Here is a 26,974-nt window from a genome sequence, read left to right on the forward strand (position 1 = left end):
AACTTGTCCGGCTGTTAAGAGGGTTGAAAGCTGTTGCGTCCCTGCAACGCCGCCATGGAAATTGACAAATGAATAATTAATGGCTAAGTATATAAAAGAAAATGATTTTAGGGCGTGCCGTGGTGGCGTAGCGGTTAGCACGACCCATATTTGGAGGCCTTGAGTCCTCGATGCGGCCGTCGCGGGTTCGACTCCCGGACCCGACGACATTTGCCGCATGTCTTCCCCCCTCTCCTTCCCCGTTTCCTGTCAGCCTACTGTCATATAAGGGACACTAGAGCCCACAAAAGACCCCCTGGAGGGGTAAAAAAAAAAAAGAAAATGATTTTAAAAAATAACTGATAAATTAAAATTAAGCTGCCAAAGTTCCAGCACATTTTCAGAAAATCTGCCCGTTCGTATGCGCAACTTTTCCGGTTGCCAAGAGAGCTGAAAGCCGCTGTGTCTGCGTCCGCCGCCATTTGTAGCTTTAAGCAACATCAGTACTACGTTTGGTCCTTCAGTGGTTGCGTAAAACACAGAATCAGAGAATGGAAGCAGCTGGAAATGTTACTTTTCTCCACGTGTTTTTTTAGATGGGAGTATTTAAGTATAGTAAAGTATCTGTAGTTATTTTACAGACATCAGGACGCCGTTTGAACTCATGTTTGAATTTAAATGGAGAAGCTGTAGGCTGTTAAATAGGATAGGCAAGCATAACCTTTGGCTTCAGCCTGTTTCATTTTTGGTAAATTGTTGGTTGTAAAGTAGTATTTTGTTTAGTTTTCTTTTGTGTAGTGTTGTTAATTTGCCAAAATAAAGTGAATCTGAACCTGAAGGCGCCCTAAAATAAAAAAGAAACAATGGAGAACTTAAACAAAACTGTTAATTTGGTACATGCAGTCGAATTAAGTTTTTATCCAAGGAAATATACTAAGTTCATTTAGATGTCTTGTTAAACAAACGTAAATAAGTAAGTTTGACTAACTTAATTTTATTGCATGTAACAGTTAAATGCGAATTTCTAAATTAAAATCTCCTCTTTCTGAAACTCTGCGTTCAGGAAGTCATTCCATGGCTCCCCTGCTAACGCTTTAGCAAAGTTTTTAGCAGCGTTGTACTGAGAATTAGTTTGTATGATGAGCTCAGCAGTTCCACCAAGTGTTTGGTAATTGCTGCTGGCTAGTCTGAAGGAGCTGAGTGGAGAGTGGTGCTCTGTGAGGCGGAAGCTCGGAAACTGCAGCTTCATCATTGAAGGCGGGGCTAGCTCCACGCAGGCGCTTTGCACAGCTGAAAAACGGGAGACTAAAAGATTTCTCAAGCATGCATGAAAGAAGCAAAGCAACACTCCGGGAATGTTTCTGATGAGGGAAAAACATTACGTTAAGTAAAGCTCATGTAATGTCAATTTAACATAATTCTGCCCCTTTAACTGTAAAACAAGCCACATGAAATGGTGAATATCATTATTTTAAGGGCTGCTCATCTGGTTGGTTGAGTTTTAGGCAAGTAACAGAAGTTTTAGAAGATGCAAATGTAAATAATTTTGCAAAGAAATTGACTCTGCCTCCTGTTTTGCGCTACGTCACTGTTGAGAACAGTCTGTGGATGGATGCGTCTCACCTGCACATTCATGCGCAGCCTTCTACACGTTCCCCCCGGCTCTCACGTCTGTGGCATCCCCTCCCCATTCCTACTTTATTCATCGAACCCCATTCTTTTAATAAATTACTGAATCAATATGTCCTCCTCCTGTTCTGCTGCCGCTGACCTGTCCGCTCCGCACCCACTCAAACATACAGTCAACCCACACTAAGAGCACGAAAACACGCAAGCATGTTCAATTTGATTTGGCTGAAAAGATAAAATTATCTGAGCTGGAAGGTCACTAAAAGCATTACCTCGAGCCATTAGACTGCCCACGACAGCATGCACACACACACACACACACACACCCACACACCCAATCAGATGTTTCATGAGCCCCGTCCTTCTGCAGCTTGGTCCTAAAATAGTATCCCCCTACATTTTCAGCCGCCTCTCGGCATCAGTGCATCACTTCCTGTCTGCCAGCTCCGCAGCGGCCGCACGCAGTCAAATACACTCCCACGTGGACATCAGCATCATCGTTTACGTTCTACCGTTTACATTGGGTAGAAAGTACACGATGTTTTCCTTCTACCAAAAGAAAACATGAAATGATTCACAAACACCATCCTCACGTATTATCTCCAAACAACAATGCTGGCAACTTCCTCTCCTTCCCCAGATAAACACACAAGTCAACGATACAACTTCATGATCATTGAATCTCACAATAAGGTCAAGGCCATTCACGAAAAGTCTTTTAGATTTACGTTTTCTTTGTCAGAAAAACTGACATTTTTAACTCAGTGATGTTAATAAGGTAACGTTCATGCAAACTGAACGCAAGTTGATTTAAACACTAAAAGGTGAAGACATAAACCTAGCTAGCCGAGCTTCGTTAGCGTATATGAATTTTTAAGAGATGCGATATATACTGTACGTAGGCATTGCTACAAAAATTTCACAACGCTACTGAAACGTTGCAGCAGCGACGCAGTAAAAACACTTGATCTCATGCTGCACTATGCAGACGCTCTGTCTGCACTGGTGAAGATTTACGGTGTTTTTATCACCTTCTTTTCACCTCAGTAAGATGTGGAGCGATGACTCGGTGCCCAGTCAGCTATGTTGGAAAAGTTGCTGAATTACATATTTGCTTGCTAACTCTGCAGCAGTACAGCACACTTAAATACATCAGTATCTTCACCAGCTTGGTCAAGCACATAAAAACAACACAACTTTAATTAGTTCAGTCAGTGCAAATAGGAGCATAACAGTCAATGTAAAATAAGTAATGAGCTGAAACTGACCAAAACAACAAGTTGGCTACCTTGGTAAAACATGTAAAAAAAAAAACTTTCAAATGGTTCAGAAAGTGCAATTATGAGTTTAGAAGTAGACTGAATAGATTGGGCTCATTGTTACCAATTCCTGATTTAGGATTTTTTTCAATATTGGGACCGATACAGATATTAATACGGGGTCGTGCATCTCTAGTAGGAATCAAAATTCACCCAATAAAACCCTTAATTTAGCCTCAACCTTCAATAGCTCAGGATAGCGCTTAACTTTTTAATTAGCGTAGATTAATGTTTTTAAATGTTCTTTTTGTGGTATTTTGTTTCATTTTAGATCATTGGTAGCAGACATACATCAGTTGATTGACATGAAATACGATTCTTGATTTTATTGGTGGTTCCCATGTATTTGAACTGAAAATCATTTGGTTTTATTCTAACAGAATTTGAGACCCAGAGGAATAGAGAGCTACTTTTAATGTTTATTAAAAAATAAAAAAACAGCCAGGAAATTCAAATGGATTCACTTTGAGCAACTTCGTCTCTAAGGATAACTCTTCTACAACGTTACTCTAGCTATCCAGTCATTTTTATACAGTTGCCACAACAGACACAATTTTAAGACCACCTCATAAATAATTTGATTCTGAACAAATAACCATGGTAGGATATGTTGTGACCTCATGGCTTGTGCTCCTTTGTGCTGCCTTTTAATATGCATCATTTGTTTACATTTTAACGCCTCTTTCAAATAAAAAAAAAAAAGGGGTTTTGTTGCATAAGATTGCCGATCTAATGCAGCGATAAAATGTGTCTGCACCTACGCACATCTGCACCCGGCTCCTCTGTTCGTCACTCTGTTCATCTGCCTCCATCGCAGGCAGGACCACGGCGGTGGATGGATGGATGAATGCACGCATCCTGTGACATTTCCGGTCCTGTTCTTTTTTTAGCTCCGAAGCTGTCAGGGCTCCACGTCACTGCGACTGTCTGGCCTCTGCTCTCTTGCATCTTAATCATGCCGCCCTCCCCCCAGCCTCTCCTTTTGCAGGATCTGGGCAGGGAATTTGTTGCTGGAAACATCTCTGTTGAAAACGCAACAAGAATTTAGGAGAAGAATATTTTTCCTATGCAGGGGGGATGTTGGAGGGTTGTTTTTTCCCCCTATATATATATATTTTTTTATAATAATCCAGAAAATTTGAAATGAACAAAAAGGATAGGAAAATGTGCATTGTGAATTTCTATTAGAACCTTAAATTTTGAATATGTTTGTGCAACAATCAGTTATTATATTGTACATTATAACTCCACATTATGAATGAAAAGCCTACAGAGGTCAGTCAGATGTTTTTGTCTCTCTAGAGGAAATCTTTTTTTTTTTTTACTGCATCTGTACAAACAGATTGTTCGCTTAAAACGTCTCCAATGTCCTGAGACACTTCTTACATTATGAGTTTGCTAATGTTGCATCACCTTGTGTGCATGAATGTTTTCTTTGGCAGCACATGTGGAATTTATCTGCAGCTACAATCTGTTGCCAAGAAAATGCATTGTTCGCTCCAAAACTACAATTTCCAGCTATTTTACGGTTTCGCAGACCTAAAGCTTCTTTCCCCAAACATTTCCATCACAAATGCTGGAAGCCGCCTCTAATCATCGCCTAATAATGTGTGAATCACAAAGGGAGGTGAAATTATTCCGCTCAGTTGTGAGCATTCAGACATGAGGGTGGCAGTGCAGGATGTGGCGCTGATGTTAGGGCTTCCTGTAAAAGTTGTGTTGGACGTTTCTCCATGTCATTCTCTTCGGGTGTGGACCCTCGTCTATTAAGAAATAATTGCTTGCTGAAGGCGTAGCCTGGACGCCTCTCTGGTGAGGTGTTCCGGGCACGTCCCACCGGGAGGAGGCCCCTGGGAAGATCCAGAACACGCTGGAGGGACTATGTCTCTCGGCTGGCCTGGGAACTCCTCGGGATTCCTCCTGAGGAGCTGGAACAAGTGGCTGGGGAGAGAGAGGGAAGTCTGGGCCTCCCTTCTTAGGGTGCTACCCCTGCGACCCGACCCCAGATAAAGTGGAGGGAGGGAGGGAGGGAAGGAGAACGGACGGACTCTTGAAGTTTTAAATATTACCTGTATTTACTTTTTGGTTGGACAGTGTTTGATGAGACAATGTACTGTAGAACCTAACTCTGCTTGAAACTCCTCTACAACTTCATCCCTAACCCTGTTGCTGCTTTCTTGGTCTTCATTCTGCTTTTTATCGCCAAATTTTCTCTGAGAAACTTCTGAGGCCTTCACAGAAGAGCAACAATCATACAACATTGCACACAGTTTGTGTCTAGTAATCACCAATTCCAAGGCCTCCGAATGCTACTGGGTGTTTTGGGTTTTATTTCCGGGTGGGAGTTTTTGCATTTTTATTTATTTTTTTAATCTATAAACCATGCAACCTTTTCTCACCACTTTATAGTAGCGTGCCGCCTTCTGTTTGTCTTTAACATGTAAACCAAATAAAAAACGCTCGACGTTTGCAGATGTGACGGAACAAAATGTGAAAAGATTCAAACGGGACAAACGCTTTCGTCAGGCACTGTAACTATTTGAATATGTAGGCAGGAATAGTCTGCGGTTCTTCTGAATCCTTTCAAAATAAATGTGTATTGAATATTTTCACACCCCTGAAAAAAAACAACAATCACATATTTAGTGATTGTCTGCTTTAGCTTGTTAAAGCCTAAAGCAGATGAGAAGCTTTTTTGTTACTAGGAGCTGCAGCAGTAAGAAGTGTATAATTACCAAGCCAGGTAATAGACAGAGGAAAGTGACAAATCTGTGAAGTGTTTCAGTAAGACTATGCAGAGAACATATGAGAGAGGCTTTTTGTTTTCTTGCTGAAGCATCCCGAGATGGAGAGGTGGAAGAAAAAATAACAAATCCCCATCATCTTTCCTGCAAGGAACATTTTCACCTGGGTTCATGAACTGATCATTCCATGAAACCAGAGGGAGACGCTGAACTCGTCCAGAGTGGGCCTCTTTTCAAAACACAATGACGTTTGATTGGATGGAGCTCCTTCGTCTTCCAGGGACACGTTGTTTTCTGAACACCGCTTCTGTCGAGTCTGGCCGCGAACGACTTGGAGCTGCGAGACGAGCGGCTCCCCGAGGAGCAGTGGAGGCAGATCGATTTGCCAAATCGATGTGAACATTGTGCATCCGAGGCCTCCTGGCGACTGAATGCAAGAGCGCTTCAAACAGGAAGGGGCTTGTAGGTTTTATGGCTTCATGAAAAATGTGAGAGGGAGGGTGACTAACACCAGCGACTTTTATCCTCTTAATTCCTCTGTGATGAAGAATGTGACTGTTTGGATGATGTAGCGCGTGCGTTCGTGACTAACCGTGACTGTTCAGGGCCAGGGCTAAGCCTTGGTTTTTCTCACATTTTCTTTTTCTTCTTCTTCTTCTCACTTTAGTAACACAGGTCACAACAATCTTAAGCCAATCTTGTTGTTTTGACGATTTTTTTTCGCTTTTGATCGGCAGACTGACGAACGCCATCGCGTTCCCTGCAGCTTGAAGAGGGATTTCGATGGATTTCAAAAGCAAACATCGCAGGGCTGAGCGCCCAGATGGTTTGACCCAGATCCCGGCCTTTTGTTTTTGAATGCTTTAGCCAGGGAGTGATAGAGCCGGAAGATTTACGTAAACAACATCTGTGTGGGCATAGCCTTATCAAAACAGGAGTTGTTTTCAGTCAGTCAGTTTTGCTCATTGATGTGACTCGAAGGGAAATCTGAGGAGTTGAAGACATCAGGACAGGAAGGGCGTTCTGTTCATGTTTAACGCTGTATTGATTTGATCTGGTTTTATTGTGTTTTGAATTGAGTTTTTAAATTAGCTTTGTCATTAGTTTTTATGCCTTCTTTTCTCTTACTTATTACAGATGTTCAGCACTTTGTTTCAGCTGTGGCTGCTGTTGAAGCTCCACAGCGGAAACAAAATTGCTGATGACACTCTTATGATTATGCAGCAGGGAAAATGCCCGACTTCTTCTCCATAAATCTATTTTTTTTGAACACGGTTATTGACTATATTTCTGACAAACTCCAGAAAATCAACACGCATAAGCAAATGAGAAACAAAGAAGTCCATGAATGAATGTGATCAAATTGAATTGGTACAGGGAATAAGTCATGCAGGAAAAAAAATGACTAGATAGCCAAGAGTTGAAAAGTATTTAGTAAGCACACAGTGCTAAATAATGTTAGCTTAGCTCTAACTTTTTAAAAAATGTTTATCTGTCTAGGTATTTAGTAAATTTCAATAAGCTTTTACAATATCCACTAACTTTATTTACGCTACATCACAAATTACCAGATACAAGTTTTTGTATTTTGCTTAAAACGTGCTAATTTCATTTTTAATTGCTGCCTTAAAAGCATACGGACAAAAAAAAACAAAAAAAAACGTATTTTCCCTTCCGTTAATGACGATAACCTAAGCAACCGGGCCAACCAGACCGACGCCATAATTACCATCCACGAGTTTCAGGGTGTAGACTGGAGGCGGGCAGGAAGTGGATGATGAAGATGGCCTCGGGCTGTAAACACCACCTGCTAACTTTATGGCTCTTTTTCTCCCCCCCAGCAGTGGCGTTTGGTCCACAAGCTGCTCTGACGGCACGTTGCATAACTTTAATACTACCCCCCCCCCCCCCCCCCCCCCCCCTCTCTCTCTCTCTCTCTCTTACCCCCCGTCATAAATCAGGGTGAGATCATATTGGGAAGGAAGGATGTGATTCCGAATTCCTTCCTAATCCACAGGAAACGACACGCCGAGGGAAGCTGTTTGCGAGGGGAAGTCTTTTAGTAAGCAGGAGATTAACAGCACCGAGTCATTCCTGGTGCCGAGTCGTGCCAGCCTCCACCCTCTAATAAAGGATTAACCCTGTGAGCTGTGTGGTCTCTCAAAAAAAAAAAAAAGAAAAGAAAAAGTGGAACACCGGGAAATCTCGCAGCTCCTCCATCTAATCGTTTTGAGATGAAATGAAGACATCGAGACGACCGACGATTAGTCTTTCGACAAGTTTATTACAAAACATAAACATTGATTTCATCACATAATTATGAAGCAGCTTGACATGTGAGGTCATGGTATTTCAAGGGTCAGACATGAGCAAGATGAATCACAGTAAAATAAAATTTAAAAAAATGTCCAAACGGGGTCACGTGTTGACAGTCCGACGTGCACGAGCCCGGTTTGTTAGAGCACCATATGAATGCAGGATGTAGGACAGTCCAGCAGCAGTAGTATTGATTTCACGAAGTCCACAAGAGCAGCTGAATGAGCCTCGGCTGCCCTTCCTCTTTCAGTGTTCGCGTTGGGTTTCCCGTCATGAAGGCAGGGGGGAGAAATTCCCTGAATTTCGGGTCTGGCCTCTGCGTTTCTGCACGGGTCGACCTGTGGTCAGCGGCTCACCGCTTCTGCTTCTTCTGATGAGCACCCTGCTGCTGCTGCTGATTCACAAACACACGGTCTGACTCAGCAGCTGCCACTTGTTTTGGAGTCATTGAACTGAAGATGAGTCATAGGGAAACAAGAGGCATCGCAAACCACAACTTCCCCCCCCTTCAGTTTCTTCCTCAAACTTTCCAGACCTCTGGCCTCCTTCCTCGTTGTCTTTCTCCGTCTTTCTTCGGGGCTTTTACCTGCCCCGGCAGGCACACCGAGTTTGGCCGACAACTCCTTCCGTGGCACCTGTAATCCCTTTGTCCCGGGACTGCTGATGTAGGTCAGCTCGGCGCGTACACGGAGTTGACAATCACTCGATTTCAAACAGTCCAACAAGAGGCTAGTTTGTCTCTTTCTTTCAGAAGGCAGGTATGACTTGATTCAGAGACAAAGTGGCCAGGGACTCTCCAGCCCCGACGCGACAGCTGGCCAACGGAGCGTCATACCTCTCCTCCCCGGGCTCTAGCCTCGCCCTCTTGCTGGGAAGGAAGTCGGGCGCCGCCGACGCTTTGCCCCGGCGTTTCCTGGACTGCCTCGCCGGGCTCAGGTTCTCTTTTTCTTCGATAATGTCGAAATCATAGTCATCCACCTTACTGTCCGACTCCTCTGGGGCAGTCTCTGAGGAGTTTCTGTCCGACAGGGGCTCCGGCTGAGGCTCCGGCAGCACCGGGCTGGAGCTGGTGTCCATCGGCTCCTCCGGAGCTGACTGCCCTCCGCTCGGCGCCTCGCTCTCCCGGGAGGAGTGGTAGATGTCCCGGGCAGACTTCATGACCAAGGACAGCAGGAGGCTCCGGTGAAGCCTCAGTCCCCCTCTCTGAGTCCGAGAGGCGTACAGCTTACTTATCGACACGGCCAGTATCCGCCTGGCTTCGATGTTGACTTCCATTGCTGTTGTGGCACTCATTGTTTGATTTCTATATATAGCCTATATATATATATACACACTCGTAATTACGCACGGTTTAACACTTGTATCAACGGCAGTGATGGTTGTTTTGGCTCTAAATATCACTTCACTTCTCAGTTTCTAATCTATATCGGAGTTCGAGCTTCTGTTGTTCACCAGTCGGTCTTCTGTGGTGCTCGGAGAAATGAGAGTACCCGAGTAGTAGGGCGGCGTTTTATTAAGTCTATGACGTAAAGTGGACTTCATTCCTCAGTTAGTGACAAGCAGGCGCCTCCCACACCTGCTGTGGCTACACCCCCCAGGCGCACACAAACATACACACACACACACACACACACACACACACCAACTCAGACACACCATCTGTTCCGTCTGACGATTTTCTCTCACACTTAATCCGTGTCATTATTTAGATTTTTGTTTTTTTGTTTTTTTTGCTGGAGCTGACTAATTTAATTAAATTCAGTAAGGTTGCATCATCAGCCATTTTTCTCTTCCTTCTTCATTTCCTCCCTTCGCGATTTTGAGAGATGATGCAGATGCAGCTTTGTATTGAGAAGATACAGTATCAGCCTGTGTTGAAATATTGTACTTAATTCACGCTATTCACGAAATGACATTATATTATATTATCATATGAAGTTCTATACACGCATATAGAAAGTTACTGTATTGCCTAATTCACTTCTTCTAACACACATTTAACCGCAGTCTTAATAAGGCATGTTATAATTTATTCATTTATTATTAACAACAACAATAATAATAATAATACATGTATAATATTTATTATTATTGATAATAATAACGACAATAATAATAATAATTAATAATAGAGACAATAACAATTAGGATTTTAATATTAACAATAGTAATATTAAAAATCATAATTTGAATTGTATTATTATTATTATTATGATCATTATTATCCTTTGCAATGTGTTCTAAGTACGAGTTCCTCTTTCGGATATGCACCATAAAGAAATGATATCAGTCAGTGTTTACATTCTGGTGAAAACCCAGCCAGCGGTTCGAAGAATTTACGTGGGAGAAAAGAAAAACGTGTCTCCAGTTACTGCGGGGACTTTCTTTCTCTGTCAAACACACACACGCTGCGCCATGTCACTCTGCCCCTCTCTCTCTCACACACACACACTTGCCACAGAAAAGCACACGCAGAATAACACACACAGACACACGGTTTCCTTATATGTACTATCCGGTAGTAAAACGTCGCGCGCTCAGTGGAAAAGCCGTGACGTTGACTCGAAACCGCAGAAGCAGAGCCCTCCTCCTCCCGGCCAGTGCGCGCGCGCTCTCCCCTCCCCGGAGGACGCGCACAGCAACAGTGATGGCGTCATCTGAGCTCCATATTTGGAGTTGTCGCCGGTGTAAATAAAAGGTAACCAGGCAGCGAAACGGCTGGGTTCAAGGAGTACGAGTCTGGCGAGTCTGCCTTCGTTCGCCTCTTTCGGGAAAATAAATCATTTAAGAACGCTAAGTCAGCAAAGGGGACCCCAGGCTGCTTTTATCGAGTGCACAAGACGCTCATTTTTTTAATGTCCCATGTTTCATTGAACTTTCCAATTCTATTTTTCTTTTTTTTTTTTTACATCATGGGTCTCAAACTCCAGCCTTCAGTGGTTGTTGTGCTAGTGTATAGTCAACCTCACCTCAGTCAAATGGCCTCATTAGCAAGCAGTCAGGTTCTGAAGATTCATCCTGATTAGCTTTTTTTGTATTTTTAATTCGGGTTTATGGCAGCAGAGATGGGCTGCACAGTGGCGCAGTTGGTAGCACTGTTGCCTTGCAGCAAGAGGGTCCTGGTCCTGGGTTCGATTCCCGGACCCAAACTCTCTGCACGGAGTTTGCATGTTCTCCCTGTGCATGCGTGGGTTCTCTCCGGGTTCTCCGGCTTCCTCCCACAGTTCCTCCCACAATTTACCTAACATGACTGTTAGGTAAATTGGTCTCTCTAAATTCTCCCTAGGTGTGAGTGAGTGTGTGTGTCTCTGTGTTGCCCTGCGACAGACCGGCGGCCTGTCCAGGGTGTACCCCGTCTCTCTCGCCTGGAACATTAGCTGGACGTAGACACCAGCACCTCCCAAACTTGACCCTTTGAAACCATTTTTACTTCCTTGAATGTTGTTCTCCTTTGTGACTAACTTTGTGATTCATTTCCAAATAGTGCAACCATCAGAGAGACTATCTATGAAAATCAAAATGCAAACTATTCAGATTAATTCCATGTTTTGTTTTTTGTTTTTTTCTTTTCTTTATGCGAGCTTTAAAAATCATGCACCACCAAGAAGCAGCACAAGCATTAATGGCCAAGCAATTGTTCAGTGTTGGGAAAAGGAAGAAAAAAGAAGTTGCAGCCATGGAAACCTCTCAGACAGCAGTACTTGTGAACTCGCATATGATAAAAACAAAAGTGCTGAACTCAAACGCCACACTACACCTTAATGCTTCTGCTCATACGTTGTAGAAAATGTGGATCAAGGGCAGATGCATCTTTAATCCACATTGTGGACAGAAAAAAATGATTGGAAATAAAATGCTTTGTTTTGTGGAAAGGTTTGAAAATTCTCTTCCCCTGGAGCGGTAGATTTTGGAGACTTACATTGCATGTGATGTGCGAAAGCGAAGCCTTTGACTTTAGGTCTGCAGCCAGGCGTTTGCCATAGAGACGGTGTTGTGTGTTATTATCCTTGCACCGCCTCTGCCTGCGGCCAAATGTGCGGCGCAGCGTATGAACACACAGAAGCAGGGTGGGGCCTGTTTCTTCTCCAAGCTGTGTTTCTCTCTGAAGAACAAACACTGGTTGGTAGGGCCGGGAGTTGACCTAGTTGCAGAAACATGGCATTTACTGGCAGACACTGAAGGAGGAAACATGGGAAACAATAAAGACTTTTAGAAACAACAGCAGAATTTCAGAGAGTTTCGAGGTTCATCTTATCTCTATATCCCTACTTATTTTGTCTTCTTTTTTCTTTTTTTTTTTCAACCGGTTTTGCAGTGCATATTTCCATCAATGCATATAATTAACAGGGATTGGAAACTTGCTTGCATACAAATTTACAAAGGAGCAATTGCCTCTAATCAGTTGCAGCTGATTATTTTTCTGCTATGGTGACCAACTTTATTGGCTTCGATGAGTCACGCTCTGCTCTGAAAGCCCTTCGTTTGATTCAATAAAAATAGTTCTGAAAAGCCACAGCGCACTACCGGCAACCACACAAGTAACACGGATGCTGTTGCAACGATTACCCCAGCTGTAGCTTTCTAGTAATTTTTACCAGAAGTGAGGGGGAAATAAAAATAACCTTAGAAAATGGAAAGGTGTTTAAATTTTTATGCAGTCAGACATGCATTTGCAGAAACAGCCGCATTTGTTTACAGTCCAGCTAACGACGTGTAAAAAGCCAGAGGCTAATTTAATCCTTTATTGCAGCAGCATAATCTTACAATTGGACGAATTTATTCATTTGGGCAAAACGCAATTGTTTTAAACTCGTCAAAAGCACCTTTTCATTTTAATCTGTGGTGGTACTATCAATTTTGAACAACCTTGGATTGGAGTTTGAGTCACTCGCTGACTTTAGACCCATCTTACACTCTCACACTCTTTCTCAACTAAAGTCTTTGAATGGCTCGAACAGATTGTTGACAGGTGGGCCGGTAAGCTGCTTAAAGACAACTTTTTCAGTCTCCTTTTAAATCAAACCACTCCACAGAACCAGCTGCTGCTAGATTTAAGTTCTGCTTTTGACACCGGATCATTTTCCAGTAGACTCAGTCTGGGAGAGCTGCGAATGTGAGTTTTAAAAATGAGCGCTCGGAGATGTGCCGATAGGCATGGGGTCCATCAAGGGTCTGCACATGGCCCCGCTGCTGTTTTCTCTCTGACTTCTGCCTCTTTGTCTCTTTCTACGTTCTCTGCTGTACCGATGACCTGCAGCTATATTCGCTTTTAACCATCGGAAGCGTTGCTGACTTGACAAAACTAGATGTACGTCCATCAAACTAGTGCCTGACAATCTAATAATAATTTCCTGCTTCTTGGTAATGAAAAGACAGATTCGATGGTCAATGTCCCTCTAAAATATCACTATTTGTCCCAAAATCACCCTGAAAATTGACGACTGTCGTAAGTTGCTTTGAGAAGGTAAAGAACTCGTGCGCGTGGTTAGACTTGATGTATGAATAAGGTCCTTTTATCAACGTTGCTAAAATTATGCAGGCATGCTTTGTAGAGGTATTTAAAGCTACGTTAAAGACCCACTCATTCACTTTATTCTGTGTGCCATAATTCTGTTTTAAATTGTATTGTTTTCTAACAGTATTGTTTTATTCCGCATTTGTTTTTACTTTATCTACTAGTAACTTTTGAGCACATTGTTTGAAAGTGCTTTATAAATTAAGTCATTATTTAGTCATAACACTTGTAGTAGCAGTTTAACCCCTTAACAATCTTTTACCCAGGAATATAACCATAATGTGACACAGTAGCCAATTTCTTTTAGCCGCTACCAACTAGGGTGCACACAGACACTAGTTTATCCTGTCACACCTAGCAGTGAACATGACGGATAATCTTGAAAGTTCAGTGTTGGAGAACTGCAGCAAACAGAGCCACCTTGTCTCCATAATAACAATTAGACTGTACTTGTTTACCAAGTGTTTGTGAGCAACAGCTGGGGCGAATAAAGACCTTTTTATTAATTGTCTTCCCATTACGTAAACATATGAGGTTTGCGTAACTCCTCTGAGTCATTTCAAGTTGGGTCCTGCGTAAACAAGACAACAAATATGTGTGTATGTGTTAATGCCCACTGTGATGTACGGGGGAGAGTCTGTGATGCCGTGGGGCTGGAACCTCGGGTGCGTGGCATCCTAATTATTTTTGAGAACACTATGAGGTTTTAAACAAAATCGCCAATGAATATTGATAATGGTTTGTCTTAGGTCTCTCAGAAGATCATGATCAAACACATTTGGCTAATTGGTTCACGGGATCCAAATTCAAATATGTGTTCTCAAAAGAATATTGTACAAATTAATGACGTTACAAACTACTGAAGTGTAAAAACAAGTGTTAAGGAAATATGAGTTTATTCCTAAGGTGTTTCACACCGCAGTAACCAGAGGAGTCTATACAGCTTGCCTACTCTCTACAAATAATGCTGCTGTTACTGCATTAGAACTAGAAGCCCAGAAATGATTGATTTTGGTTGACATTCAGCTTAAGTATCACCATCTACGTACACAAATTTCTACAAAGGGTTTAGGTGGTAGGAAACGTTGATTTGGGGGAGATTAGTGCTGGTGGAATTCTTTGTATTACAGGAAGAGAAGAAGTCATGTTTTATTCCTGGTTTCCTAAGCTGACGACACCAGGAAGACTTGAGGGCGCCACTGCGTAATGGATCTATTTTTAGACGCGCTCCTCTCTTACTGTGGTTGTTATCTCTGCACCAGTTTCTTTTGTTCTGCTGTGGCCCACTTGCTCATGTCAGGTGTTTTCCCCCCCCCCCCCAAGAGAGATGATATTCTGCTCTGCTACATAACCGTCGTTGGGGATGGCTGACGGTTTCCTCTGAGCAGAAACACACGAATCTGGACAGAAATGATATTTGTAAATCCCAGGAGTTAATATGTTCTAAAAAAAAAAAAAAAAGATATCAAGTTATTTATCAAACTTTCACTCAGGACAAGACAGATTCTGTCCTCTCAACTTTTCTTTCACAAAATTCTAGGAAGTTTTTGAAGGCTTTACTCTCATGTTTTATTCGGGGAAAGTACATGGAAAGTAATGTGTTCCACCATCTCACGATTGTAATGGCGCAGGTCTGAAAGCATGACTTCCTGTTTGACTTCACATTCTGGTTTTGCAACTGGCATTTTATTTTCGATTAGCAAAGAAAGACGCGCCTCCTTTTTGAAGGCAGTTCCTGTTAAGCTTTGACAACTAAATCTGTTCCTTATATCCAAACAAGTGGAAGAAATTTCCACTATAAAACATGGTGGTTAACAAGGCAACAGCATGCTGAGAGGAGGTTTTTCTTCTTTCTTTCTTTTTTTTTTTTTTTAGCAGGGTCTAGGTAGCTGAAATTAGAGGCCAAATATTTGAAATTGTAGCATAAGTTCACCTTCTAGCATGAACATAAGCAATATAACGTAGACCAGAGTAGTACAGTGGTTCAGTCCAAGTCCTGCTGAGGTAAAAATGTCAGTCTTTTTGCGTGCAAAGGTGCTCCTTAGCTGTAAAAGCAGCAAAAAAGTGTTGACCTGGAAGGTATGTCTAAAACTTAACCCTACTTTTTTTTTTTCAATTTTTATCCATAAAACATTTTGAAAATCACGCCGTGATTCACCTTGGCCAAACACACTGACTTTCAATAAAATACATCGAAGTTTGTGTTTGTAACACGACCAGACATGGAAAAGTTCAAGAGATTCCGCAAGGAATGTAGAAAACTGGATAAATAATTAATTAATAGTACGTAAATAGTTATAAAATAGTTATATATTAAATAGTAATTAATAGTTTACACTATTGCATTAAAACATAGTTCTACCAAATATGTCTTAAGGTGTCAGTATATTCTAAAGACTTGCCTGAGAGTAGAGTTTTTCATTACACAATTTTGTAATGTTACAATGCGTCAGTTTTTTTTTTTTTTGTTGGTTTGTTTGTTTTTTAACCTGACGTGCAAAATCATAAAAAAAAAAACAATAAATAATCTTATGTTGTTATGATGGCGGTACTAAAGTAAGAAACCAGAATTATAAAAGGGAATATTTCTAAACAGTAGCTTAAGAAAGGCAATTCCGACTTTTTTTTTTTTTTTTTGTTAAGACATAATGGCTGTTCGTAGCTGCAGCTTTTGTTACAGGGTGTTGGGATGGAAGAGGAGGAAACAGGATGAAGACAGGAGGAAGGAATTGGGGACAGCTTGGGTTGGATTTGAAAGAATAAACCACAGGAACAAAGACAATGGGTGGGACAGGATGCGAAGAAGTGCGGTGAGAAACATGCAGATGGGGATTTGGAGGATTTGCTGAGCGTGGCGTATTTTTTCCTCCCAATGTATTGTAAACTGATATGCACTGTATTAAAACCTTTTTATTTTTTTCACTCACATTTCCCCCATTGGCTCAGTTGATGTTTTTAAGTGAGATTTTATGCCACATACCAACTCAGAGTAGTGTATACTGTATGTCAAAGACGAGGGAAAAATATGTTTTTGAATTATTCACAAATAAAAATCTGATAAGTGATGTGAACATCAACTTTGCTTGTCTAGAGACTGAAATTTCTGAAAATGGAGGCTGGTGATCAGAGGCTGTGATGAGCAGCCTAAAGGAAAAGGACAACGAAAATTAAACTCTGTCCAGATTCTGTAAAAAATAAAAATAAAATAAATGAAATGTACATTTCAATACTAATATTGTCATATTCTATGTTTTAGGGTTCTGCAATAAACACATTCAAAAATAAAAAAAAGAGAGAAAAACAACTTTATCTTTAAAAAATAAAGGCTGCATACTGACTACTGGCAGCCATTTAGTTGCCTATTTATGTTGTATTTCAAGTGTAAACATTTTAACTAAACTCATTTCTGAATTTTATTTCCCGTTTTTACCGATTTTTCCCCCTTCATGCCTGTTTTCCCGGAGTTTCCTAATATCTAAAGGTAGAATAAACTTTAGTGAACCAGCACCAGATGTCATTGTGTTACGTAGGTGCGTTTAATTTACATTTACGTGTCAGGAGAAGGGGGCGGACGTCTGCCTGTGCCTCAGCCGTGCGCATGCGCTAGACATACAGAGGAAGGAAGCAATGTCGATAGAGGACCCGTTTTTCGTCGTAAAGGGGTGAGAAATAAGCAAAAAAGAAACCGAAAACCTGTTTTTCGTGAAGACGTTTACTTATAAATGCAAACTATTACTAATAATAATCCGCACAATGACTCTTCGGGGTACTTTTATTTAAGTTATGTCAGAAGAATTAGCACGGAGCTAGCTGTAACTAGCTAGTTAGCTTGTATACACACACACACACACAGTGGCGCAGGGATAGTTTATGTGCTTATGCTTGCGAATGTTATTAAAAGACACGCTTAACATAACGTGGTTCGTTTTTGTTTTACTTGGCTTGAAATGTAATTACCCTGGCTGCTGCGAGTGAGTGTGGTGAAGTGATTTTTTTTTTAACTAGAGGCGGATCTGTACACAGCCAAGTGTCTATGGAGGGTGCAGTTAATCACCTATGTTCCGCATTGTAATGCTTGTGTCATGTGTGTCTTTGGTTTCCAGGGAGGTGCAGAAGGCCCTGTCTCGCGCTCGGGGTCTGTTTGATCGATGGGAAGAACTCTTACAGGAGGGGACACAGGTGAGCTGTTCTTGAGAGAGTAGTTGTGGATGGTCATGTTGTAAGCAGGAAGGGTCTCTGATAGCAGTCAGTCTTGCAACCACTCTGAAGAAGCCTCTGACCTAAGACTGTTGCTGTATGACAGATTCATGACTTGTCGTGACATGCTAACAGCTCACTATAGGGGCAGCAAGGACGATATTCCACAGTAACATGTCCAGGTCGACACCAGCACTGCTAATCCACCTCATTTGCGTTTGCCATTCCTGTTTAAGAGTGTATTCACACCTGACGCACTCGGTTCACTTTAAATGGACTGTCGGTCTGGACCTTTGGTGCAGGTGTGAATACACTCCAGCGAATTCTTCTGTGGACCATGCAATTGAACCAACACATGCTTTTTGACTTGGTCTCAGTCTGATTCCAAACAAATTGTGGTGTGCTTTGCCTCCGGTGTAAACACAGGCCGCCCTCTGAACCAATTGTGGGAAATATACATCTATTTGGACTTCACGAGCCACCGTTGCTGGGCATTATGGTAAAAACAAGGCCTGCAGTGTCGCTAGCGCTACTGCTGTATGTGCTGAAATTGTTCCTGATCCGGCATTTTCTGCCTGCGTGTTGTGTGTCTGTTAGAAAGGCGCATTTACCGAAATTAGAAATATCCCGATGCAAAAAATGTGCTTAATGAGCCACTCATGAGATTCCAAACGGTATCACAGTTGTAATACCAGGACCCAAATGCAGCAAGCTGGACTTCTGTGTTTGATTTTTTTCAGGTCTGTGATTTTACAAATTGTTATCCACTTGTAAAAAAAAAGAAAAAAAAGCACAATGTGAAAGCAAACTGCACCAAACGAAAGAAAACAAAAGTTAACTTTTGGTCCGACCCAAACAAGCAGACTTCCCTGGTGTGAATAGCTGGGCAGAGAGGTGTTGGAGGCTTGCCCATTATGATTGTCAGAAGCGATGGTTCAAATGTTCTCTTTCACTCTCTGCTCTTTGGTCCTGCTCTACATCCATGAAACATTGACGGGTTGCACTGAATTTAATTTAGGGTTGTCAATGTAGAAAAGATTTAATACAAACGCGCAACACACCTTCAGCTTTTTCTTTGTGTTAAAAAAAATGTCGTGTTGGAATCGGGTGTCATTTTCCTTTCTATTTCATACTTGTGCATGACTTTGTGTTCATTCATGGCATTAAACCGTTACAAAATACATAGAAGAATGTATTATTACTATTTTTTAAAAAAGGACAAAATGAGAAAATGGTGACCCGTTTAAAAAAAAAATCTGGTTGTGTTTTTCATCAGTTTTCTTTGTCTTTTAGAGGAACCTGTAGTATCTGTCGCAATTGCACCAGAAATTCAGAGTTTTAAAACATTGCGTAGCCGTTTGGTTGGTGAGCATTGGTGTCGGTGGTCTCAGGTAAGCCGAGATGAGCTGGACTGGAGCGCCAATGAGCTGAGGAACTGTCTGAGGGCCATCGATTGGGACCTGGAGGACCTCAGTGAAACCATCAGTATCCTTTAAATCCAGAACCTCGCACATTAGTAGACTAGACATGGGGAAACATATTATGAGGTACTCACAAATGTTATATGTAAACATGTAGTTTATTTATTTTTTAAACAGATATAATAGTCTTTCTGCTTTATATATGTGTTTAAATGAAGCACCAATTATGTCAGCTGCTATAGATTCTCAGGAGTAGGTCGTCTCTTATATAAAAAATAGTAATTTTATTCGAGGACGCACCTCAAAAAACTCACCCTCACTTGTCAAAAGCAGACAAAAAATATCCAAAAATAATAGAAACAGAATCAACAAACAATTATTCAGTTAAAATGGAAAATTCCAGTGTGAAGTGGTGTGTTTTCGGCTGTGAGGTGGGTGGGTAGGTAGAGTTAGGTGTCATCTGCCTGGCAATAAAATATTTGAAGAATATGTGGCCAACAGGGATCTTGGTAGATAATGAATTACAGGGACCCTAATAGGGAATCCTGGGGCACACCTCCAGAGACTGGAAACAAACTGAAAAATGGAATTTAAACTGGATGAACTGAGTTAAGCCTGAAATGTATGAGGAAAACCAGCCATGAGGAGTATGACTGGTTTCTGAATCAGTCTGGTTCAGAAACCAGACTGATATTGTTCTTAAAAGTTATGCTTATTGGAGCATAATTGCTTGAGAAACAACTTTCTCGAGCATTTTTGAAACAAAAGGAAGGCTTAATGTAATATGTCGAAATGTAAACTTTTTCAGGCATTTTTGATAGGTCCTTAACTGGTTCAGGCATTGTGGAGTCAAATCCAGGGAAGTTCCGGCTGGGCGACAATGAACTTCAGGAGAGGAGAGACTTTGTGGAGCGCACCAGGAAGTCGGTTCAGGTAACTTCATCGCTACAAATTTGTCTGTAGAACCTCTGCAGTCTCATTTGAATGGATGTTATTGAGATTTGTGTGTCCTCATTTATCCACCCATACGTTTCTTGTTCAAAGAGTGATAAATTATTAAATAAAGTCTAGTACTTATCCATCAAAAGTTAGCTTAAAAGGGCAGAAAACTGTCTGGAGAACTTGTAGAAACCCTGGAGTTTAGTACGTTGAAAATACACTTAGTTTTAGATGTTCTTGTTTAGATGTTATGTAAATGTCTTTATTTTTACATGTGTGTGCAAACGTCATCTCTTGGTCAAATGTGTGGCTACTTTCAAAGCAGACGATCACCTTCGATGGGGTCGCCATGACCAAAAAAGAGAACTGCGCGAACAAGGCCAGCAGTAACTTTACCATTAAGTATTGCCAATAAAACACACTGACTTGAGCTGCACAGCACTTTTGTGTTTTTACTGTAAGCAACCCCGAGTTCTCGATACACGTCACTTTATTTGTTTTCGCATCTGTTGAGGAACTCTTTACCTAAATAAAGAAAAGAAAATGTGAGTCAGCTTTGAGAACCACTCAAAAGTAGAGCAACCATTTCTAAAATAGATCTGAGGAGAACAAAGTCATTTGAGACAAAGGAGACAACTTTCAGAGAGGAGCTTAGTACTGGTTTTACTGGGACAACAGAGAGAAAACTCTCATGAACAAAACTTGTGAACTGAGGCAAACTCTTAAAATGATTGCTGTGTTGCTATTTGTGGAATAATGGAAAAATGTTTCCTTGCAGGAGATGAAAGATGAACTGTCCAGCCCGTCTGCTGTGGAACGGGCAGAGAAGAAGAACAGACAGGTCAGCGCTTCCTTTAAAAGACCAAACAATCCACAGATTTCTCCGTGGATTGTTAAGAACGACGCAGCTTTGTTTTTCTCCTGTGTTATTTTTGCGTATTTGGATCTTACCTGCGTTTGTTCTGGGCCTGCTGGCTTTAAAGGAACAGGACCGCTCGACTGGACTGGAGGCTCACCTGGTGTCGGCCAACTCCAGGTACATTCAGGAGCAGCAGGAGCAGCAGCAGGTAAAGGAAGAGGCTGAATGGAGGCGCAGGCAACATGAAGGGCGAGTAGAAGGGAATATTTGAAGGAAGAATTAGATGCAGAGCAGAGAACGGAGGGTTAAAGTTTTTATCAAGTCGACGTTTCTATAACTTAAAACATTTGTGGAAAGTGCACATTCTACATAAAAGAATCAACTATTTGTTTAAACTTTAGCTTTAAGGGCGTAGCGTAGTGGTTAGCGTGACCCATATTTGGAGGCCTTGAGTCCTCGACGCGGCCGTTGCGGGTTCGACTCCCGGACCCGACGATATTTGCCGCATGTCTTCCCCCCTCTCCTTCCCCGTTTCCTGTCAGCCTACTATCATATAAGGGACACTAGAGCCCACAAAAGACCCCCTGGAGGGGTGAAAAAAACCCCCAAAACTTTAGCTTTAATAACATAAAGCTACATAATTTTTAAAAGTTTAATCAGTAATACTTTTATAACAAATTTATGTCAGATCATGATTTCTTGGTTAATGTCAGGTTGTCATAACAAAGACATTTTGAATAATGTCAACTATGTATTGAAAGTGTCATGATTTACCGAATGACACTTTATGACAACAGTCATGAATATTCATGAAGACTTGCTCATGATCATGACGGCGTCCTGACAGCCTTATTCACAACCCGTCAAATAAAGTGTTACCCATTTTTTTCCCCAAAAGTGCAAAAAAAAAGATCATTTATCAATATTTATCAATTATCAAAATAAAATATTTTTGGAGGCAGAGTTTGAAAAACGACAAAAATAGAATTTCAAGAGGAAATGTGAAACCGATGCGTCAACCTTACCATACTGATGCCAAATGGGTATCAATATTCTAGATGTTGTGGATCGATTCGCCCACCTTTATCTCACAGATACGGTCATTCTGAGGTTCTATAAAAAAATATCACCATACTTTTCATTTTATTATTTTTTAAAATCAATTTCTGTGTCATTACATGTGAAACTTAAGGAGATTTGTGAACTCTTTATGTAACAGCATACACAGTATTTTATACAAAAGGTAACCCAACTTAAAAGAAAATCAACCCTTCCTGATTCAAATTTTTTGACATTTTTCTTTTCTTTTTTTTATTACTAAGAGATGTTATCAAAGGTATCACACAGAGGGAGAAAAAGATGAGTAAAGGACGTGGGACTAACTGCGGGTTAAAGATCTGCTTCTGCTTTCACGCTGTGAATGAAGTGAAGGATTCCTTTCAGCGTCAGACTGAATTAGATGGGGGTTTTTTTTTTTGTTCTTCTTGTGGTGTGGGTTGACAGAGGTGTTCAACAATTCAAGCGTGTCATCATTCCACTTCCTGTAAGCCTGTAGTAAAGTCAGAGATGAATTCGAAAAAAATGCTGCTCGTCCTTTACGCAGTGAATGTAGTTTCTGAGCTGAATCAGAACTTGTATTGCTATTTTTTCCAGGGACAAAGAAAAAGATTTGAATAAAATACCTACATCACCTTATGATGAGCTCTTAGTTCACAGTTATGTGCGGGAGTTTGGGGAAAGGCGACTGTAGAAGGTTGCTAAAGTAAACATCCTGGAAGCGGATGTTAGTCAGTGGTGAGACTGAAACGTGTGTGTGTGTGTGTGTGTGTGTGTAGCTGATCATACAGGAGCAGGACGAGCAGCTGGAGTTGGTGTCGGGAAGCATCAGAGTCCTCAAAGACATGTCTGGGCGTATCGGAGACGAGCTCGACGAGCAGGCCGTGTGAGTCCTCCTGACTGCAGAATGCTGCTCATCTGGATGGTTTCCACTTTCTCAAGAATTTGTTGCATTTTACTGTAAATTAACTTTAACCAAATAACCAGCTTCAATGTGATCCAGCTAGGAAAATCTAAAGATTGTTTCTTGTTCTTGGTATATTTAAATTGGAGTACCTGCAAAAGGAAAGCTCCAGATTAGGTGTATGCATTAAAGATTCTGTCCATTGTTATAAACTGGTAAAAACAGATGAATAATTTTTAACATTTATTTTAATGAAGCAGCCTTGTGGTTGTGATCGGTAGTTAATTATTCGTATCAGGAGCAGAGGTGAATTCTTGGACATTGCTAATATTTTCTACCCCAACATGATTGATCAAACACGAAGCAGCAGGTGAGCTGTAATAACTTCCACAGTGGGTGTTGATGCAGCACAATCTGTTGGCATATAAGAAAATAAGTTCTTAGTTTCCAACCAGTCGGATTAAGTTTGCCCAATTCTGCTCACAACCAGATTTCTGTGCTGGCTCCTTTCACATATTTGTGTTTTGACATCATTCGGTTTAGTTTGTTTATCTGGTCTCCTTTTGTTTTAGCATGTTGGGGGATTTTGGAGATGAGATGGACCAGACGTCATCCCGCATGGATTCGGTCCTGAAGAAGCTGGAGAAGGTTTCTCACATGACCAGCAGTAAGCAAACACATTTACTGGCCGTCTTCTTGGGATTCGGGAAGCCGTTCTCCCAAAACAATCTATTTTACGGCGTTTGACTCTGTCCCTCGAGACTCGAGGTTGATCTTCAAGTAGTTCCTATCGTGCTTTTCCAGACTCAAACCACACATTTTTTAATATTTAAATACAAAGATTTTCTACGAAATTATGGCAAAGTTCTGAATTAAGCTGACTCTACATTAGGAACCTCAAAATACTGAAAGATGGCATAAAGGAGGGAAGGGAGAGAGGGAGGATACAAGAAAAGAAAGTTAAAAAGGGACAGAAGGATGAAAGAACAAACGACAGGCCAGGAGGAATGACACAGTGACAGATAGAAAAAAGGAAGGGCATAAAAAAGAAAGGACACACTGAACAAATGAGGGAATCAAGGGAAAACAAAATATAAAGGGGAGGACACAAACAAGGAACTTGAGAAAAGACAAGAAGGAGGGCAGAAAAAAGGAAGGGATTAGGCAAAGACAAGGTAGGAAGGAATGACACAAGAAAGAGATGAGGAAGAAATGGAGGAAAAGGAGTACACAATTGAGGACATAAGGAAGGACGGATGGACAACACTAGGAAGACGAAAGGATTGGTGAATGTCACTAGAAAGAAAGAATGAAGGTAGGTAGTGAACAGTATTAGAATGAAAGAAGGCATGATGGAAGGAAGGATTGGAGAATGGCATTAGAAAGAAAGAAGGAAGCAAGGACACAAGGAAGAAATGAAGGGATTGTGAAAGAAGGCAGGAAGGAGGAACAGAAGCTGGGAATTAAGAAAAGCTAGGAAGGACATAAAGGAGGAAATGACACTAGGAAGGATAGAAAGGAGGACGGACACGAGGATAAAAAGGAAAGACCAGGGGGGAGGGCAGGAGAGCAGGGAAAGAAGGGAGGAAAGATTTGAAGGAAAGAGAGAAACAAGGAGAGAAAGAAAGGGCACAACAAGAAAGAGAGGAACCAAGACATAAAGGTTTCCTTCAGGAAGAAAGGAAGGAAATACACAAACCTTTACACATTGAGATAGGGAATAAAAGGTGGGAATATAAATATGTTACATTTATTTTTTCCATGGCAAATCAGACCAGGAAAAAAAGTCCGATTTAATTCTATACTTTTCTAGACTACATTGAAACCATGAGGAAAGCAAAATCCAGCAGACTGTAGCAATAGTTTTTTTCCCCTCTGCTGCCCCCTCCAGGTCGGAGACAGTGGTGCGCCATCGGCGTGCTGGTCGCCATCATGATTGTCGTCCTCATCCTCTTCTTTGCTCTCTGAAGACCTTTGACCTCTTGACGATGTTCACCTGTCAGGATGAATGGACAGAAAACGATGGAAAGAAGAATGACTCCTCTTCCTTTCCCTCCTAAAATCACTCCTTTCACTCACACCGAGGAGAAAACTGCGAGCTGCACTGAAAGGTTAGGACGCAATTCTCAGATCTGCTTTTAAACGGATCTGGTGGAAAGAAGAAGAACTTTGAGAGAACGCCGGAGGTGTTATGTTTTTCATATTTGTGCGTCGCGATTATTGATGCTAAGTGTTGGGCTAAAAACACAAATCCGCACATTTTCATGCTTCTGGAGATTATGTAGAGCAGTCACTGAGAACGGAGACACTCGTGGAGGTACTTTGGTAAAATGTTTTAAGTATTAAATTCATTACAATCTGTCTCTTGGTGTTTTAACCCAACACAAAGAGTGGCGGGCTGTTGCCTTAAATATATTTTTATACTATTTTTGAACCGTGCGTCATGTTCATGTGCCTACCTGCTAATTAGAATGACAAGTTATCTGCAAATGATCAGTTAAGCTACCGGGCCTGGGGTAGCCTCGGTCACAGCCACGTCTTGTCGAAGAGGAAAGCATAACTGAAAACACTGATTTAAAAAAAAAAAAAACAAAAAGGAGAGAGAGAGATGCACTTCACGTTTGGTGTGGAAACGAACGGATTCCTGCAGAAAACCGTTTTATTTCCCGCCCTGAAAGAGGCCGGGTGAAGCGGGGGCTGCCGCCACGCGCCTCCGCAACGCCGTCACACGTTAACTCGCGCGATTGGCCGGGGCTTCGTTACTCTCGCTGGCTGATGAGAGACGGCCTTGGCTCGGAGCGAATGGGTTCGCCTCTTTTATTTAAAAGCGTCTGCTAATTGCGGAGAGAAATGGTTGCTGGGCAAGATGCTTCTTTGTGCGGGCCTGAGTTAGGCTCACGGCGCCCTCTGCTGGATGCTGAGGGGTTTTGTTGTTTTGTCTGTTCAGGCGACACTAAGGCGTGTTGAAGTGCTGTATCCTAACCACAATGCGCGTGTATGTTGTGTGTGTTTTGAAAGTAAATTCATTTTCCTGTACTGTGTTCTGTAGGTTAATTTTTTGTTTTTAACTCAAATCCAAATGTCTTAATCTGAAATTGTTGGGGTCTGTGTTCTGAGGAAAAACAAACTTGCATACCATTTGTCCACAACTGGGTCAGGATACATTATTCTCTATGAAGTTTTGGCTTGATAATAAAAGCCTTCCCACTGCCAGAGCCAAGTCAGATTTAGTCCTCTTGGTGCTTTTATGTCTCCTAATGTATGCTTTTTACATGTTCAGTGGAAAGAAACGAACAAAAAATATTATTTGTAAAATTCCTCAAAACATGTTTTGCACTTCAGTGTCACCTGTAAGATCTGTTGGGGTCAACTGGATGTCAGTAACCATTAAAGTGTCTGTAATATTTTCTTTTTAACAGAACTTGAGGCACATATTTCAGTACCCACAAGCATCTAATTTGACTGCATAATACACTGAGAAACACTTGTATTTAAAGTATCAAGTTCTTTGTTTTTATCAAATTTGCCTTCACTCGATTCAGTGTAGTAGATAAAATGTGATAGAGAAAACTGAAGATTGGCTTTAGTCCTGCTTTAATAGGTTACTTTAAACTTAATTAAAATCGAAACGGTTTATTTAGTTATTTTGGATTCTTATGAGTGGTGTGTGGTTAAAAAACTGCTATTAAAAGTCTTGAACAATTGCCAGCCATCAGGATTCATCTACCTACAAGACAGCTGAAAACAAGCATTTGTTTTTGTAAAACTATGACATATTGACGAGACAATGAAGTAGTTTTTGTGCCCATAAGCAATATGATTTTTCTTTCTTTTTTTGTCACTGTTCATGGTCCTTAGCTGGCTTTTTTTTTTTTTTTTTTTTTTTTACATGTTGGCAGTTTCCGGTCTGATCCGGTAAAAATCCCTGAACATTGTCTGATTGCATCTTCTTGGTGTAATTTGTGTCGTCCAATTTGTTCTCCATGAAGCAACCAAATTCATTTAGAACGACCTTGTACACTGACTGAACTGTATGTTTGAATGAATACAGTATTTTGAGTCTCGGTTCCTACTGTGATCTCTTTTTTTGTTAATA

General features: G+C 41.3%; 2 protein-coding genes across 2 annotated transcripts; one reads left to right on the forward strand and one right to left on the reverse strand.

The window, feature by feature from the left end:
* Window positions 1-7,930: 7,930 nt before the first annotated feature.
* ier2b (immediate early response 2b) lies at window positions 7,931-9,488 on the reverse strand. The gene has a single exon (XM_032564019.1). The coding sequence runs from the start codon at window positions 9,278-9,280 to the stop codon at window positions 8,735-8,737; it is 546 nt and encodes a 181-aa protein (XP_032419910.1). The 5' UTR covers window positions 9,281-9,488; the 3' UTR covers window positions 7,931-8,734.
* A 7,555-nt stretch (window positions 9,489-17,043) lies between these two features.
* stx10 (syntaxin 10) lies at window positions 17,044-26,946 on the forward strand. Its single transcript, XM_032563439.1, has 9 exons — window positions 17,044-17,164; window positions 17,606-17,681; window positions 19,091-19,184; window positions 19,959-20,053; window positions 20,838-20,900; window positions 21,043-21,126; window positions 22,754-22,860; window positions 23,451-23,545; window positions 24,770-26,946. The coding sequence occupies exons 1-9, from the start codon at window positions 17,130-17,132 to the stop codon at window positions 24,844-24,846; spliced, it is 726 nt and encodes a 241-aa protein (XP_032419330.1). The 5' UTR covers window positions 17,044-17,129; the 3' UTR covers window positions 24,847-26,946.
* The last annotated feature ends 28 nt before the right edge of the window (window positions 26,947-26,974 follow it).

The sequence above is a fragment of the Xiphophorus hellerii genome, chromosome 5 (assembly GCF_003331165.1).
Source record: "Xiphophorus hellerii strain 12219 chromosome 5, Xiphophorus_hellerii-4.1, whole genome shotgun sequence".
Taxonomy (NCBI): Eukaryota; Metazoa; Chordata; class Actinopteri; order Cyprinodontiformes; family Poeciliidae; genus Xiphophorus; species Xiphophorus hellerii.

Excerpts from the sequence above, each read along its gene's own strand:
- ier2b (XM_032564019.1), bottom strand. The coding sequence starts at position 9,280 with ATGAGTGCCACAACAGCAATGGAAGTCAACATCGAAGCCAGGCGGATA.
- stx10 (XM_032563439.1), top strand. The coding sequence starts at position 17,130 with ATGTCGATAGAGGACCCGTTTTTCGTCGTAAAGGG. Across the intron at positions 19,185-19,958 it reads GGACCTCAGTGAAACCATCA|GCATTGTGGAGTCAAATCCA; the intron begins GTATCCTTTAAA and ends TAACTGGTTCAG. Across the intron at positions 22,861-23,450 it reads GAGCTCGACGAGCAGGCCGT|CATGTTGGGGGATTTTGGAG; the intron begins GTGAGTCCTCCT and ends CTTTTGTTTTAG.